The sequence below is a fragment of the Poecile atricapillus genome, chromosome 6, assembly GCF_030490865.1.
Source record: "Poecile atricapillus isolate bPoeAtr1 chromosome 6, bPoeAtr1.hap1, whole genome shotgun sequence".
NCBI lineage: Eukaryota > Metazoa > Chordata > Aves > Passeriformes > Paridae > Poecile > Poecile atricapillus.
The window spans coordinates 27,803,908-27,821,360 of record NC_081254.1 but is presented as its reverse complement, the minus strand read 5'-3'; the positions used below and the strand labels follow the sequence as shown (position 1 = coordinate 27,821,360).

The 17,453-nt window shown below is 41.1% G+C and overlaps 1 protein-coding gene across 2 annotated transcripts in view; it reads left to right on the top strand.

Annotated features, from left to right (window-relative positions):
- Positions 1-17,453, top strand: part of SORCS1 (sortilin related VPS10 domain containing receptor 1) — a 261,108-nt gene that overhangs the window by 185,581 nt on the left and 58,074 nt on the right. For both annotated transcript variants that reach the window (XM_058841926.1, XM_058841925.1), the window contains exons 7-9: positions 7,173-7,291; positions 9,504-9,593; positions 14,760-14,939. In XM_058841926.1, the coding sequence (XP_058697909.1) occupies positions 7,173-7,291; positions 9,504-9,593; positions 14,760-14,939 (389 nt within the window). The remainder of the gene's footprint in view (positions 1-7,172; positions 7,292-9,503; positions 9,594-14,759; positions 14,940-17,453) is intronic.

Sequence of the window (17,453 nt, the reverse complement as noted above, 5' to 3'; positions counted from 1 at the left end):
TTTCATTTCAAGATACACAGGATTAGTGACAGTGAAAGAACATATTATCTCTATTTCTTATAATTTGTGATCTATGAATATTATTTCTCCTCTCAATTTCACTTACCTGATGTGGCACCAAGGCTGGGAACATGAGGCTTTCTATTTCTTGGGACATGCTAAAAGGAAATATTCTAACAGGAGAGTGTCTATTTCAGCACAAAATACTGCTGTTAGAAGTCATTAAAACTTGGGGCCATTGAGATGAATCACTACAAGTGATGTTTAAGGAGCTGTATTCTGGTGATGCATTTGAGGGATATTCAGCTCACAGTGAGCAGAGAAAGTACCATGCTCCAAATGCCCTGAAAAGTCTTGTTAGTGTTCTTAGGCTGAAATAAGAACATTTTACACAGCCACAGCACATTTTTGAGAAATACTTCTTGAGTTCCTAACAAATTAGTAAGCTTCATTATAGTTCTTAAAGTGGGAGCTAGAAAACAGGTAGATGAAACTGGCTTCACTGAGGAGTCAGACATATTAGTGAAAAGAATATATTGGGGAATAACAAATTATTGCTCATTGACTCAACACCACTAACAGATTATGCACACTTATATTGGCTTAGTTGTGAGGCAGCACAACTAAAGTTTTTCATTTTATTCAGTGTCAGAACTAAAAATATAAATATATCAGTGGTGACCCCTGCAAATAATTTGGATAAAACTTCTCATAATGAATCAGGGCTCACCTCGCTGTCAATATAAGAAAATACGTTGGATTTTCAGTGTGTGCTCTGTTTTGCCCCATGTTCCAAGGAGTGTTGGTCTGTACCTAGAGGACTCTGGTGGGTAGCTGGAAGCAGTAACCTTGGAACATATCACAGCATTCTTTGCCAGGTGTTTGGAAGCACTGCAGGTCCTGGGTTTTCAAGGCCAAGACAGGCAGAGAGCATGCACATGGTCCATTACTGTAGTTACCATGAGCAACTCGGTATGTACAGGTCTCTTGGCTACTAGAGCTTTCTTCCAAGAACCAAATCAGTCTCCTTTTCCTGCACAAAGTGATCATCACCCTCCAATGGATGAACAAACCTTTACCTCTGGAACGGAGCAGGTGTGTTTCTGCCAGTGGGGTAATGGAGTGAACTGTGCTGAAGTGAGAAAAATACTTTATTCCAGACTGAGGGTAATCTGCAAATAATTTTTATTGGATTTTTATGATGGTTTTTTACATGTTCTTGCATTTATTTATTTATACTTTGTTTGGAATATCTCTTTTGAGAGTTAACCAAGTGTAAAATTTCAATAAAGGGATTAAATTTGAGAAGGTAGATTTGCCAAAACAAGGCAGAGAGAAAAAGGAAAGAAAGGGGAGTAGTGTGTAAACAACTACCCAATCTGTACAATAAAATAAAAGATCCTGAAGTGGAAATAGGAGGGCTAAGCAAAAATCTGCTGAACTGAGTATAGATAAGGAAAAAACCCTCATTTTTGTGCTGGTATCTTTTCCAGCAGAAGCTGAGTAGTGCAACTGTGGCTTTAGGTAAGAAGTTGAAATGTCAGACAAGTACAGGGTCTCCCTGACTGAGTTGTTTGAGAACATCTGTGAGCAACAGCCTTAGTACTGGGCTCTCCTTGCTAGAACACCAGTAACTCTCTATCTCTGCTCTCTGATTATGATCTGACTGTGCACTTAATTTATTGTGCTTATGTACATAATGTAAAAGGTTTGCAAAGACCAAAACAAGAGTCTCTCAGCAGGCATAAATCAGTATAACTTCAGTGGCATTGATTTACAACTGCTGAGGATCTGGCTAGAGATGTTCCTGAGTGCACATTCTCCCTACTTCTTAAATTTTTTTTTTCCCTTTTTTATCCAGAAAAATGTGGACTCCTTGTGAACACACTGTGTCTCATCAAACTAGGGTGCAGGTAGTGATGAGCAAGCTGAGTACAACCTGCTCAGTTTAGTTCTGTTGGTGGAGACAGATTTGCAGGGCTAATTGCTGCCACTTATGTTTTTCATCCTGTTGTGTAAGTTTTGGAAAGCATGCAAATTTTCATCTTGTGGAATGTCATGCTTTTGTTTATTTTTCAAAGGCTTCAGGCCCAATCCATATCAATGTGGGGCTGAGAGCATAGTGGTAAAACTGATTTTCCTGGTTGGAAGAAGTTCTTATGAATGTTATCTCACATTTCCATTTGTACTCTTGGGTGTCCCTGGTGTTTCTCTCTGATTTTGGAGAAGGATCAAAGGCAAGCCAGCAAAGTCAGCAGGAATTGTGATTTTTTTGGGTGTTTTTTTTTTGTTTTTATTTTATTTTTTGGTCTAGCTTCAGGGCAACACCCCAGTAAGACAATTAATCCCCTACGGTTCTTAATCACATGATAAGCTTCTTTTGTTACATTCACCACCACAGCCAGCAGACAGCATGATGGTGGAAGTTAAATCCAGGTTTGCTCAAATGCAACTTGAAGTGCTTTCAGAAGATATAAACTTAATGGCATGTGAGCTTCAGGTTTATGAAGAATACACAAGATCCTAAAATTAACAGACTTACCTGATTTGAGCTTGGTAGGGTGATCCCAGTAAGGCCTGATTCAAGCTAATTAAATGGGAGGTAATTTTTATTCAGGTGGTGCCTACTGAGGAATCCAGACTGTTGATGCAAATTAGAAAGATGAATTAGAAGATGAATTAGAAGATTCCTACAAGGCATTTGGACTAACTGGGTACCTGCTGGCCATCCAGAGAATGGCAAAACTGACTCAGAGGATGTCTAAATGACAGTTTCTATAGACAGTAAAACAACTATTACATTTATGAGCCATGCATTTTCTTTTGTAGATAAGACACCAATTTATTTAGAGTAAATTTTTTAATTTATTTTTTTAAGTGTGGATGAAAGAAGCTAAGGGGTTCTCTAATGTGCTGGCAAAAAAATTAGAGAGCTCCTGTTATTTAAAAAGTAGTTTTGCTTCCTTTGCTTTTCTTCCGCTGTCCTGATTTACATAGCAGTTTTTCCTACTGAAAGGTAATTTAGGTGCTGCTGTGATTCAGGTAAGACCAAAGTCTCACCTGGGGCCAGCAGACATGTTCTGCTTGCTGATCCACAGGGACTCAGCATCTGGCCAATAGTGCCTGAATCAAAAAGTTGCACTAGTACTTTAATTTCTGTTTTCACAGAAAATTGCTGGAAAGAATAAAATAACCACTGTTGTGGAAAAAATGAGTAGGCAGCCTAGCCTGGCAGTCTTTTCCTAACATAGCTACAGTGCTGAATTAATTCCCATAGTGCCCTAAACCTGTGCAGTGATTTATTTTTTTTTTCCTGATTGTGATTAGTGTTTTTTCCTGATTGTGATTAGTGTTTGTCCTGGAGAATGACATCTGTTAGTTTCTCTCATTATAGCTTTATGCCAGAAATGGCTGAGGATATACATCCCTATGTAAAGAAAGATTTCTGATGCTGACATGCAATGAAGAAAGACTAGCAGCAGGATAAAACCAGATTTGTGAGTGGTTAGTAAATGGGATGGTCTCATTTCACTGATCTTCATTACTGGTTAATTGCTCTGCAGTTGCTGAGACCTGGAGAGTTGTGAGCATATTCCCACACCATGCATGTTTCACAAATCAACATTCAGACCAGATGGAAATGGATAAAGAACAGTCATTTTGTGTGCTTCTCAAAAAAAGATTAAAGCATGGGAGAAGATTTGATTAAACTGTGGAATTCATTGCCATAGGAGGTTGTGAGTGCTGAAGATGTACCTGCACTGCTGAGGCACCCTAGACTTGTGTTATTGGTCACTGGGGGAGAGGGGTTACAGGCCTGGGTCTTTCAGTGGCAGATGTCACTGCCATGTTCTTATGGGTCATTAGGTACAGGGTGCCAGTCATGCTTCAAAAGCAGAAACTATCCCTAATGTCTAACCTGCTCAGTAATGAACTGGGATGCTCCATAGAAAATCTGTGAGAGAAAGAGATCATTGACTACATTGTATAAAACTCCTGATTTGTGCACACTGGGTTTATTGACAGAGGAAAAAAAAAATATTCCTCCATGAACTAAAGACAGGAAAAATATAAACTATACATTTGCAGAATGACCATTTTCTCTGACTCTCCCTGTGATCAAATGAGATTTTGAGAAGACATACATGCGAGCTTACGCTAGGAAGCAGTGGATATTAGGGTTTGCTATTTAATCCAGAAAAGCACTTGTCAACAAAATATCCTGAAGAAAATCTCACTGCTTTAGGAAGGGATTTAAAACTCTCCTGTTTACTTTTGCAGAAGCCAACCAGCCTTCAGTAACCACCAATAACCTTCCTTCTCCACCAGCTGAGCCAAGAAATGTCTCTGGGAGATGTTGGATCCATTTGCATTGAGAACATATGAGCATGGAGCTGAAGCTAAATGCAAAAGACTAAAATATTTCATGGCACAGGGTCCCCCCGGCTCTTAACTTTTTTCTGTTAGATTTTGCAATTTTCTTTCACCACTGAAACAGATTAATTTTGTCAGAGGTTTCCCTTACAAGATGTCTCCGTTCTTGTGTTCTGTGACTTTTCTTGCTTCCTCTTTAGAAATAGCTGCCATTCCCTGAGAAGATTCCTACTCTGGGTTTCTAAACCTGTCAAAAATGAAAGTGTCTGGGGGTGTAAGAGCTGGGAGTTGCTATGTTCTTCTCTCCAGGCACAGTGTGACTTTGTTGTTGTATATTAAAAACAGCAGCTGTTGTTGGAGGTGAGGGTTCTGGAAATGAAAAGCATAATGTCCTAATTACCTATGGCAGGGAAAACATCTGTGCAGGAAAACTAATGAAATTAATTCCAGAACTTAGCAACTGAATACATTAATTGACATTAATTAATGCTAAATTACAAAACTCTGCCAATGGAGTCACATAAAATGTCTGCAAGAATGAAATGGAAAAAATCCTTGAGTTAATGTGAACACAGAAAATCTTCCCCTAGGAAAATAGTGAGAACCAGGCACTGCAAGAAGCCTGCTTCTCCTTACTTCTGTCTCGTGTAGCAAAAGGAGCTTTTTCTTGTTGTGCACATCTCAGTGTTTGGCTGTTTGGGAGATTAGCTTAAGCAATTTCAGTGCTCTGCCCTTTCGTAGTTATTACTGGCATTTTAGAATTGAAGCCATGGAGAATTGCACTGTAAAAGTTCATGGGAATTGCCTCAGTAAATCTTCATCAATGATGCAATCACAGCTGCACAGACTCCTGTGATCACAGCAGAAATAGGGATAGTCCCCATTCCTCCATTAAAGCAGGATCCAAAGATTCTCAGTCTCCTCTAATGGATGTCAGTCTGCTCTTGAAAATCTCTTGTGGAGGAGATTCCTTCATCCCCCAGTCTTTCCAACAGCTCAGGTGGCAACAGGACCATTTCAACTGAGGCTGCTTTGCTGAAGCTCAGGATTGGCACACGTTTCACTCAGGAACTGTGTTGTGACAGAGTGAGAGACTCCTCCTGGAGCTCTGTGTCCAGCTCTGGAGCCCTCAGCACAGGAGAGCTGGGGACCTGGTGCAGCAAGTGCAGAGGAGGCCACAAGGATGAGCACAGGGCTGAAACACGGTTCCCTATGGAGGCTGGCACAGCTGGGCTTGCTCAGCCTGCACAAGAGGAGGCTCCCAGACCTTCTTGTGGCCTTGCAGCACTCTCAGGACGAGGAGGGGACATGCTGCACCCTCAGTTGGGTGGTGGGGGAAACTGTGGCCCCCTGTCCCCTCCTGGGTGCAGAGGAGCAGAGAGGAGCAGAGAGGAGCAGAGAGGAGCAGACAGGAGCAGAGAGGAGCAGAGAGGAGCAGAGAGGAGCAGAGGGGTGAACAGCTCTGAGAGGGAACTTTGCTGAGCTCACTGGAATGAGCAGGCTGGGAATTATGTCGTTCCCTGCCCTCTCGTGGCTAATGTGGAAAAAATCATGTCCCTCTGAAGGGAAATACATTTCGACCATGCTGCCCAGGCTGTGTTCATTAATGTTTGCAGTGAGCTGCTAAGGCATAAAATGTTATAAACGGCAGCGACTAATAATACTTAGCGCTTTCAATATTCCAAGAACCCTGCAAATGCTGCAGAAAAATCATCCCTCATCGAGCTTTCCCGAAGGTTTGTTATCCTGCATGACTGTTTCAAGCAGAAGTCAACAGCCCTTAGAAGCAAGGAAAGAAATGTAAATGATAGATTTTAATTAAAGCCAAGATTAAATACAAGATGGTAAAATTCCAGCCAGTTCTATTTCAGTGTAAAATGCTGTTTCTCTGATCTGAAGGTGGTAATTATATCAAACAAGGGGTTGTGTTTCTCCAAGGAAAATAATTAGAAGTACTTTTAATACTAAATGCAATGTAGTGTTTCTGTCATGTAAGTACTAATGTGAAAAAGTCAGAATTGTTCCTTGTGTGGATCAGGTTTGTCATAAAACAAAGTGCAAATTTTATTGAATCTGGAAGAGTCCAAACAGATTATTGAGAATCTGGTCCTGTATTCTAGGATAAATTGTCCCCATGAAGAAATTCAAATTATTTTTCTTCAGGTGACAGATTATGAGAGGAACACCTTGCAGTGCTTGAGAAGAGGTGGTGAGGACATCCCACGTGGTGACAGTGGATGGGATGGCTTGCATGGCTGCAAGATGGATGGCTGCATTTAGACCATTTAATTTGCAACTGCTAAGACTTCTACTTACAAGAGAGTGTGGAATGATTGCCCAGGTCTGCCAGAGTGGCAGACCTATGCTGTCAGCAGAGAAGTAGGTGAAACCCTGAACAGGAGTTGGTCTGAGGTACTTTCCAAGTCAATCTAAATCACTCTACAGAGTATAAATGTAGGAAATATGTATAAATGATGTAGGAAATACAGAGGTGCATCATAGAGGTTCTCCCGTGGTAAAAATGTGTATCTCTGACATCTGATCTAGAGCAGAGTGAAAGAAATAATGGGAGGTTGAGGCAGGTGAAGAAGGAAGGCTATTACAGGAAGAAAGTAATTGAGGGTGGATTTACAGAGGATGTAGGGGAAAGAAGGTTTGTGTGGTGTTGAATGGATGGTGTCAATTCACATCACATGAATCTGGGAAGCAAATTGCCACCTCTGCAAACTGGTTTATGACAGTAGGAGGAATCTGTGCTCAGGATCTCAAGTGTGTTGTTTTTGTTCTTTTCCTTTCAGATGCCCAATACATCACCTGCAAGATGCAGAACTGCAGTGAAGCCACCCGTAGCAAACCCTTTCCAGGCTACATTGACCATAACTCCCTGATCGTCCAGGGTGATTATGTCTTTGTTCAGGTGCAGAACACCCTCTTCTCTTATTTATTCTGTTACTTTATATTATACTAGTCTACCTTCTATTATCTTCTCTTGCATTCCTTTGCATGTGTGTGCCTGTGTGTGTTAGTTTGCAACTACTCAGACAGCACTGAATCCATAAGGGCACTGAGTGGGTTGTAGCAGTTTGTTACAATGCTAACTGTGTTCCTTTAAGCTCTAGTGTCTTGTTGCTGTAGGACCATAGAGTTCCTGCCTGAAGTATGTTCCCTGTGTGCTGGAGTGCTCTGTGCCACTCCTTGCAATCTCATCAGCACCCTGGAATTACTGCTTTAACCCCCCAGCTGGAAGTGGTGTGTCACTCATCTGCTATTACAAGGGAATAGACCAAAGCTTTTTTGAGTATGAGAGAGAAATAAGGAAGAAGGGAGGGAGTCAGGGAAAGCACCAAAGGAGTAATCAGGCTTTATTGTTATGCCTCAGTTGTGATTATAGTGAAAAGGCAGAAGATGGGATGTACTCAACCAGGCTCTCATTCCAGGTGAGAGATGGTGAATAGATTCGAACCACTGTGGGTTTCATTAGGCTGCTGCCAGTGTCCATTTAATGTTAGCTGAAGAGGAGAAAAATAACAACAGAATTGTAGGGAACGTGGAGGTGAACTGGAGATCATTTGCACTAAACTGGGCTTCCAGACAGTTTCTATTTTAGCATGCTTGTGAGTGTAGGGGAGAGGATTGATATTTTACATTGGGTTAGTTGATGGCTAATTGGCTTCAGTTAATGAACTGAGTCTTAAACACCAGTCTAAATAATCTACAAATAAATCTGGGACATACGCTTCAGAACAGCTTCTGTGCCTCGTGTGTCTGAGGCAAAAAGGAAGTGTTTATGTGGCAGGGAAAACAGGGGCATGCGTCACTGTTTAGCCACACTCTCATTCCAGAATGGCTGTGTGTTTGTGGCTCGACTGACACAGGAGCTGGAGTATTTCTCTTTAGCTGTCCTGGCTGATGCTGGATCTGGTGTTTTCCCTTCTGTTCTTCAAAGGAGGAATAATCCTGTGCCAGGCTGTGTATGCTTGAAGGAATAGAAGAACACCCTCCTTCTAGCCTTCCCTTCCTTCCTTCCTTGATCTCCATCTGGCTTTTCTGCAGCTAAGCCATTTGGAATGAATTAGTAGGCTGAAAAGAACCAGGATGAAGGAATGGGAGTTTATTTTCCTACTAAACTTGTTTTATTTACAAACTCACACTCTCTCATTAAAAAATATTTCTGGCCTTCCTTCCCCTAACTTTTGCCCAGTTCCCTTAAAAAAAAAAATAGAAAGTTGAAGAGCTTTGGAATGAGAAATAGTGCTTATTTTACTCAATCAGGTATGAACCTGGCCTCTGTGTATCTTGCATTTTAAACTACTGCAGTGCATTTTAAAACACTTACTCCTAAAGAAAAGTCTTGATAAGCTCAGATATCAAGCAATTAAAGCAAAGTTCTGCATGGAGAATCCCTTGGCATATTTGTTTTTCAGTATCTTTCATCCAAGGATTTCAAAGTACTTTACAAACATTGATTATACTTCAGCAGCACTGGAAGCCAGATAAAATTGAGAGCTTTTTTTCTTTCTTTTTCCCCTCCTTTAATAGGGTGTAGAAAATGATACCTCACATTGCTCTAACCCAGCATTTTCAAGGTCTGCCATCAGTATTTATGTGCTTAAATATATGGCCAGATTCACAAAAATGCCAAATCAACCAAGCTTCTCCCGCTCTCCATATCTGTGAATATTTAGCTGATCTCATAGCAGATACCTATGATGGCTTGTCCAGGGCCACACAGAACCAAAGCTGGAAGCAGAAGTAGAAATCCAGTCTCATGTCAGCCAATCTGGTGATCTAATCAACAGGGCAGCTCTGCAGATAGCAAAGAACAGAGAGAGTTCTGGTAAGGCAGAGGAGAGCTGTGGTATCAGGAGGTGACATAATGGCCCCACTGAAGTCGAGTTTTCACACAAGATTCTAGCCTTTGTGTCTGCTGAAAATGGGATTCCTCTTGTTTTCTTTTTCAGCCACTGTCAGTTGGATCAATGTTTATTCCTCAGCTGTAACAGCGCTGCAGTTTAAGCCATTGCCACCACACTGTGGTATTTCTCTTAACAGCTCTTGTTTGATATTCTTTCTGATAAAAAAACAAAATTAAGAAAAACCTGACAATAACTTTCATGCTTATCTCATAGCTGACATCAGGAGGAAGACCACATTATTACGTTTCTTATAGGAGGAGCCCATTTGCACAGATGAAGCTGCCAAAATACTCCTTGCCCAAGGTAGGTTGCTGCTGCTGGAATGCCCATGTGAGCCTACAGATACTTTGATTGCACAGGATGTCTTGAGTCCAGCACAAGTAACTGCAAGATGACATGCAGTGAGTGAAAACAGCATTCTCCTTTAACAGAACGTTTGCAAGCAAGAAAGGACTAAAACCAGAAGTCAGCACTTTGGCTAGTCAAGGACATGAGCATGAATTGTAGGCAGATACCACAGCCCATGTCAATTACCATTTCTTTCTGGATAATTAATTAAGTTATGGAGGGGATTCTTTTTTTTTTTTTTTTTTTTTTTTTTTTTTTTTTAATCTTAAAATTCCCATCTCCTCTCGCTGTCTTGTATGGGTTGCTTTTTGTGCTTCACCTCATTAGTAGATTTTAATGGGAACCAAGCAGAAAGATGTCTTTGTGTGCCTGCTCTGTCTCTGGCCTAATTAACAATGGTGAATTAGCATTGGAGCTTGAAAGGATATTTCTGCCTTCTGAAGCTAAACTTTCTGAAAGACTTATATAAAATGTTAGCTCCATTTTGAAGAAACCACCAATTTGCAGCTGGGTTCCTAATGGGTTCTTAACAAACACAGAGGACGTTTTTTTGCCTTCTCATTCTTGATGTAGTCTGTCTTAAGTGAGATTGAAGCTGAAAGGTATCAAATGGTCTTACGGATTCTATATGAGGTCTAATATCAGAAGACAAATGCATTCCCAGAAACTAAGCAGGGATTGTCAAAAGGGAAAAAGGAAAGTGCAAAGTCAGATTTTGTAGGTGGAACTGTTCAAAGGGATAACTTGGCTAATTTCACAACTGGCTGTCTTTGATTCCTCAGTCCATCAGGCCTGTTTGTAGTGGATTGATTGGGTTCATATAAACAGACTGCAGCTCAAACCCAGCCTTTTGGTGCCTCACCTTCCCTACACTGCTGCTGGAGCCTTTGCTCCTGCTCACAGCGCTGGAAGCCAGCTTGCAGGACAATGGGGACCACACCACGGGTCTTAGTTCTGACACAGGAGACTTGTGGTCTGACTCAAAATTTCAGTCACATTTTAAGATAGGTTGCTTTGAAACTTCCTGCCCAAGGAAGAGAAATTACTCCGTAAATTCAGATCAGATTTAAATAGGTATTATTTGAAAGAGCCCTTAGCAACAGAATTGAATTTTAGGGTGGTTATTGTAAAAGCCAAATAAAAATTGTTATTTACAGCCAATTCAGACCATCTGTAGAAACACTGTTTGCTTTAAAGTTATTGTTTCCTTTAGCCCACACTGATTTTTTGTCCACCATCTCAAAGAGATAACTGGAAACCCAGGGAAAATGTGCTAGAATTAAATTACAATGTGTTCCAGAGAACAGGAATTGGAGCAATATATTCATGTTATTTGACCCAAAGAAAGATGCTTTGTCACGATCTCAGAATATCTTCAAAGTCTGAAGAGCTGCATTTGGCTTGGAAGGAGCTACAGTGGAGCTGTGGCTGTCTAGGTGGCTGCTATCAAAGCAAAATAGTCACTTTAATAAAAAATGCACAGAGAGTTCTATTATTCAAGGAATTGGAACATACAGCTTCCTTTATGCCCAAATTCTCTTTTATTTCCTTCAGCTAAGAAAGAGGGGCCAAATATGGTAAGCAGTACTAAGTGACTTCTGTAATTGAAGATGGAAATATTGAGCTTTTTGTCTCTGTGTGTCACTCTTCCTGGCTGGAGGCATGTGACAGCAGGCAGCCTTGGCAGGTGATGCTGCTGCTCAGGCAGGATGGCCTACAGCAAATCAAACTAAAATATTATTCTTGTTGACTTTGACAGCCTTGTAGCTACTTTGATTAAAAGCCTAAATAAACTTGAAACTCTGTTCCATTCAAGCAGATGTGTGCATGTGTGCATACAGGTTATGTTAACCCTGTAAATAGTCTTTATGGAGACCTGGTAATTGTTGCAGTGATGTTGGTCTGTGGGTTGGTGCTGCCTGTTCTGTACCACAGCACCACAATGTGGGCTTTGTCACACACTGTAATGTCACTCATGATAATCACCTTAAATGTACACAGGGTGCATTTACTCCAGTTTAGAACAATGCACTGGGCACATTTGAGAGTACTGAAGCAAGTCAAGCAATTTCTGTTTTAAAAAGACCTGTCTTAACTGGTATTGGGTCGAATAGTGATGGGATGGGTGCATATGGTACCTCTCTTTAAATTCATCACCTCCTTTCAACCTCAGGATGCATATCCTGATGGAAGGAGCAATAACAAAAAGAAATAAATAAGATCCTTAAATACAGACCTTAAAAGATCTGACAGCCTCAGTAATTTCACAGAAGGCAAAGGCAAGAGCCAGCATCTTCACAGATATTTCATAGAATATTCTGAGCTGGAAGGGACCCACAAGGATCATCAACTCCAACTCTTGAGTGGTCCATATGGGGATTGATCCCACAAACTTGCTGTTAGCCCCATGCTCTGACCAACTGGGCTGGCAGAATAAAACAGGCATTACACATCCCTACTGCTACTTAACTGGCCAGGAAAAAATGTTCCTTGATCAAATGCAAAAAGGGCAATTGTTTAGTAATTCAGAAAGCCTTGGCTTTTAGTTGTTTGAGGAGACACCTGATCAAACTCATGCTACTTTTGTCTTTGAAAAGGCAAAAGGGACAGATAGTAGAACTGCATATTAATGTACTTCTGGTATGTTCTGGAACAGAGAGAAAAAAAAATCAGGCTCTCAGTAGAGAAATGCAAGTGGAGCTCCTGAAGGTGATAGCTGTTGGAGAAAGGTGCCTTGCTTTACATTCCTGCCCTCTTCCATCTCTTTAAGGAGCTTGTGCTATACCAAGATCAAGGCTGTCTTTTTGTATTATTCCTATCCCCCCCCCCCCAAAAGAAATTAATCCCCACCCTGAAAAAAAAAAAAAAATAATATGATATGCTGATTAATTTGAGTTTTCCTGATGTGGAAATGAATTCCTGATGCTGTTCCAAGAACTGTTTCATGCCCATATACTAATCCTTTTCCATCAAAGCTGTGCATCATTGCTGAATCTGTTGAAGAAGGCCATATTAAGAGGAAAAGTTAATTTATCCCCAAAGGCACACAGTTGTAATGCTATATATTTTTATTTTCTGCATTATGTATATTATGACAATTCAGTCTCAATCTCTGTTTTCCTAGGCTTAAATTCCTTCAGGCTTATTGGACTCTTCTTTAGACTTCCATCTTACAGCATGCTCTGATCAAATGCAGGAATTATCTAGTGAATAAATCGTTTGCTTCTTCAGCATTTGTGAAATTGCCTTTAGTCTTCTCTGGTCTTGATCAAGGTATCTTTTTATCCCTCTCCCCCAGTTTTTACAAAACTATTGAATGAAATGGTAAGGTAATGAAAAAATACATTCACCACTAAAAACGAGTTTTACTTATAACTTCCATCTATGTTTAAATGGAGAGGCCTGCCCATGTGTGCCCATATGCAGAAATTAACACTTGAGGTTAGAGCTGTGCTAGCCAATGTTGCCTGAAGCACACTGGGAACACCTGCTGATGCAGATCTACCAGCAGATTGAACCAGGGTGACAGTCTGAAATGAGGAGCCACAGACAAACAGCTGTGGCTGTAACTCCTACTGGCACAGCTGGAGCTGAGAGGGGATGTCTGTTCACAGCCAAAATTAGGACTCAGTGGGACTTACATTACTTTTCCTATTGCCTCAGGAATTAAGCCAATCTGTTCCTTCACAAAATGAGCCCATCTTCTGGGACATGATTTTCTCCAAGAAGAAAATCTTTACTTTTCAGGAAGAAAGTAAATCAAGTGCATGTTCATCCACTCTGTATTCAGATCTGGATGAACAAGAAACTGTTTTGAATCTTAACTCCATGGTGAATCCACTTTCAAATTTATAGAGCAAATTTCTTCATTATATTGCTTTTTTATTTTTACATTACTAGGCTTCATCCAGAAGTATTAATCCTCACTAAAAAGCCACCAGACACTGAATCTTCAGAGACTATTATTAGCAGAAGGGAGAAATAGCATCAGCTTGCAAAGAGTATATTTTCTGATAAAGTTCTCAGTTTTGCATATAGAAAGTCCTGGCTGAGATTCATGGAAGCAGAATAACTTTGGGATATCTGCCCAAAACAGACTGAGCAGCTGAGTCTTCTGGGAATCACCTGGTGCTAAGAAATCTTCATTTCTTTTCCTACCTCCACAGATTTTTATAGCACCAAAGAACTCAGGGTGCCTGTGCTGGGCAGATAGAGCCTGGGAATTTCATTATAACAATCTCTCAGTGGCTTTTTCCATTGTAATGGAAAATAAAATAAAATGGGTAATAATTTCTCCAGCCATTGAAAGATGGGATCAGGTTCAATAGTTCCTGTTTTTTCTTCATTTATGCAGTCTTTTCATTGCTTCTTGCTTGCTGTAACACCGAGAAGGAACAGAGTAAAACAAAACCTCACTCATAATGCTAGTGATCTAACTACATTTCTGTTATTTATATCTAGTGAGGATTAGGGTTATTTTTTTCTGTTTTATTTCTTCAGGTATCTGTTTAGTATCGTGGTCCAGGTCTAGTGGCTCCAACCCACATTCTCATTAGAAACAATAGGTAGCAGCAGATGTTCCCTCATTAGGTTCTACTTGTATCAGGTCCTGAGCATATTTGGCTTCTGAATGCTGGGCAAGAAGCAGATGTTTCAGATGATCTTTTTTTTTTTAAACCCCTACATTTTTAATATCTGTGATTCCATACTCATGAGTGGAATCACTCAGATGCTGTACGGAAAAAAAACCTCCAACAAATAAACAATCCTCCCTATTCCCCAGACAAAATGTTCACTGAAATGAAGGTGTTGGTAAGGGGAGTCAAAGTGCCGCTGTATAATGCTGTAGTGCCAATGTAAATGTTCAATTAACACCTCATCAGTTAATTACTGCTTTGAAAACTGGCAGAAGAGAGCTGGTGTAAAATATTTCTGGATGGAATTACCTGCTTACAGTGGCTGTAGACAATACAATAGTAAAATGCAGCAGTATTGTCTGCTGAGTTCCCGGTTAAACTCCAGCCTAAATGTATCCCTCGCTCCTCCCCAGTTCCTTTGGTGCCATTGGAAATGGCAGCACGGAGCTCCCTCGAGTAACCTGCCTCTCTTTCCTTTCCCCAGGACATGCATGTTATCAGCACAGATGAGAATCAGGTGTTTGCAGCTGTGCAAGAGTGGAACCAGAACGACACGTACAATCTGTACATCTCCGACACCCGAGGGGTCTACTTCACCCTGGCCTTGGAAAACGTCAAGAGTAGTCAAGGGCTGGAGGGGAATGTGATGATTGACCTCTATGAGGTATGTCATAACTCCAAACATCTCGTTGCTATCTCAGGAGCTCACGTGATGCCAGTACCATTTCCTCCTTGCACATCAGTCTCGTAAAATGCCTGTGAACAGCAAAGCCAACAAATGACTAAACACAGGGTTTTACCCTTTTACAGTTTACTGCTGTATTCACCAGTAGGTTCTCGGGTGAGGAACAGCTCATGGCTCTTTGATGCATAGGAAAAAGTGGTGGAATAGTTCATTCAGTTGCTAAGAGGAACTCTGTTTGTCAGCCAAAATCCTGCTTGGACCCGTGTTGGTCTGAAAGCTCCCAACAGTCTCAGTAGTATCATTCTCCAACTTTTGTTGCGTTTCTGGCAATCTAATCTCTTGTTTTAGAAGTTAAGGAGAGTCTGCAGTTTTCAGCTGTCCTTGTCACCTTTCTCAGCTTGGACTATTCTGGGAACTGAAGTCATTATAGGTGTTCCCTCTTGGGCTATCCTATGAGCATGGAAACTCTCGTACCTCACTTTGATGCCCTCTTTACCCTGAGCCTTTCTCTGAACAAGTGTGCTCTGCTTAAGCTCACCGTAAAAAGCCCAATTTGCATTGTCTCCTATGACAACTGATCCTAGGATCAGACTTCTAGTATGCCCTTGTCCATCTCTTGCTCTGCTGCCTGTTTTCTCTCTGGAGGCAAGCACTCAGCTGAGGAGAAATTCAATCCTCAGCTGTTGTCCTGAGGGTCAGGTTTTATTTTCAGGTCTCCTCTAGGGTATTTTCTGACCATTTAGAATAAAGGTTATCAAGTAGGTCTGAGTACATTTGAAGATGAAGATGCTTCCCATCTTTCCCTGTCACTGTCCCAGTATTAGCTCTGCTCTGCAGCTTTCCTTCAGCTGCCCTCTACTTGAGAACCACATTGAATTGTCCAGAGAGCCCAAGAGTTATGCTGAGTTATACTGAGTCCAGAGTTATACATCTGTGCAGATGGACTGGAGGAGAATGGGCACTGCCATTTCAGTCATTTGGACATTTTTTACCATTAATCTCTCCACAGTGCTGGCAGCCCATGGAAAAGCTGTTACCTCTTATTACTGTCAGCTGGGGAAGCAGCTTTACTGCATTATGTAAAGGTGTCCTACATCCCAAGGGGTAAAGAAAATCTTTTGTTTAGTTTATTTGTCTGACACCACACAGTAACCTGGACTGAAAGTGATGGAATCAGACTTACAGCATCGTATCTACTGATTGTCTAGATAGAAGGAATATTGGCTGACATGGAACCTGGCACAAACCTTCCTTTCAGTTTGATGTTCTTGCTGGAAGGGAACAAAGAGCCAGCCAGCATGGTTCTCTGAGTCAGATTGTTATAGTGGTCTAGGGGAAAATGGAGAGGAAGGCAAGAGAAGGAAAAGAAGCCATAGATAAATTAAAAGTAAGTGGAGAGATAGCCAAATGAGTCCTTCTCTGGTGGCAGCAGTATACTTAAAAAAGCATGGTCATTAGAGAACATGCCAGAGAAAGGCCTGTTTAATGTGCAGGTGTCTGTCTGTCAGGTGTTAGAAGTAAGTTCTTCTGGTTGTATTGCAGTGGACATGTTTGTGTATTTGTGTATTCCTAAATGGATTCTAAATCAAGGATAAATCTGCTCAGTGCTGCTAAGCAGGGAATTGCACTGGGTACATAGAGAAAATAAAAATTCTTTCATGGTATTTCCTTGAGTTCACAAAAAGATTGTCTTATTGATCACCTCCTAAAGTGAGGGAAAAGCTAAATCACTTACCACTGTGTCTAAGTGCCCTTTCTAGTTCCTGTGTCTGCCCAGTGATGTGATATGGCTCTGTTGGAAGGGTCCACAGCAAAACAGTCCTCCCTGTGACAATCCATGACTGAAGTGATAACAGACTGTGAGGAGGTGTGTCTATAGATATGGTATATGCCTATCACTCTGGAACTTACTTTTTTCTAGCAGTATGTATGTTGGCTGAGAAGTATGTTTGATGTATGAAGGTGGTGATGGGGAGTGAAAAATGTCTTTAGAGTTGTGTGTTCAAGTGTCTTGTATGGATCTTTCTGAAGCTGTAGAGCAGCTTCAGTATCTGCACACAATACATTCAGGGTGGTGAGGATTCTACAGCTCCTGTGTGGGAGCTTTCCTCTCTGACCACTGGTGGTCATGCACGTGCTTGCCTGGGTCTTTCTCTGTGGTGATTGTGTGAGCAGCAGGGCTGAACAGCTCCCTGTGTGTGTCAGGGTTGTGTATAAGCAATTGGTCTGTCTCTTCCTTCTGTGAGTACACAAGCATGTGTGTGCAGCCTTTTTTTAAGATAAAGCTGTCCAAGACTGACAGAATAGCTTTGCTTTCTCATGAAAGTATTCTGAGTCCCAGCCCATGACTAGAATCATAAAAAGAAAAAAAATTCAGGATTTCAGAACAGTTTTATTGCCTGGTATATAAAGTGCTCGTTAATCATTTATGGCCAGCGTTTCACAGGGACTATATAATAGAACAATTTTGGGACAGCAACAAAGCGAAGTACA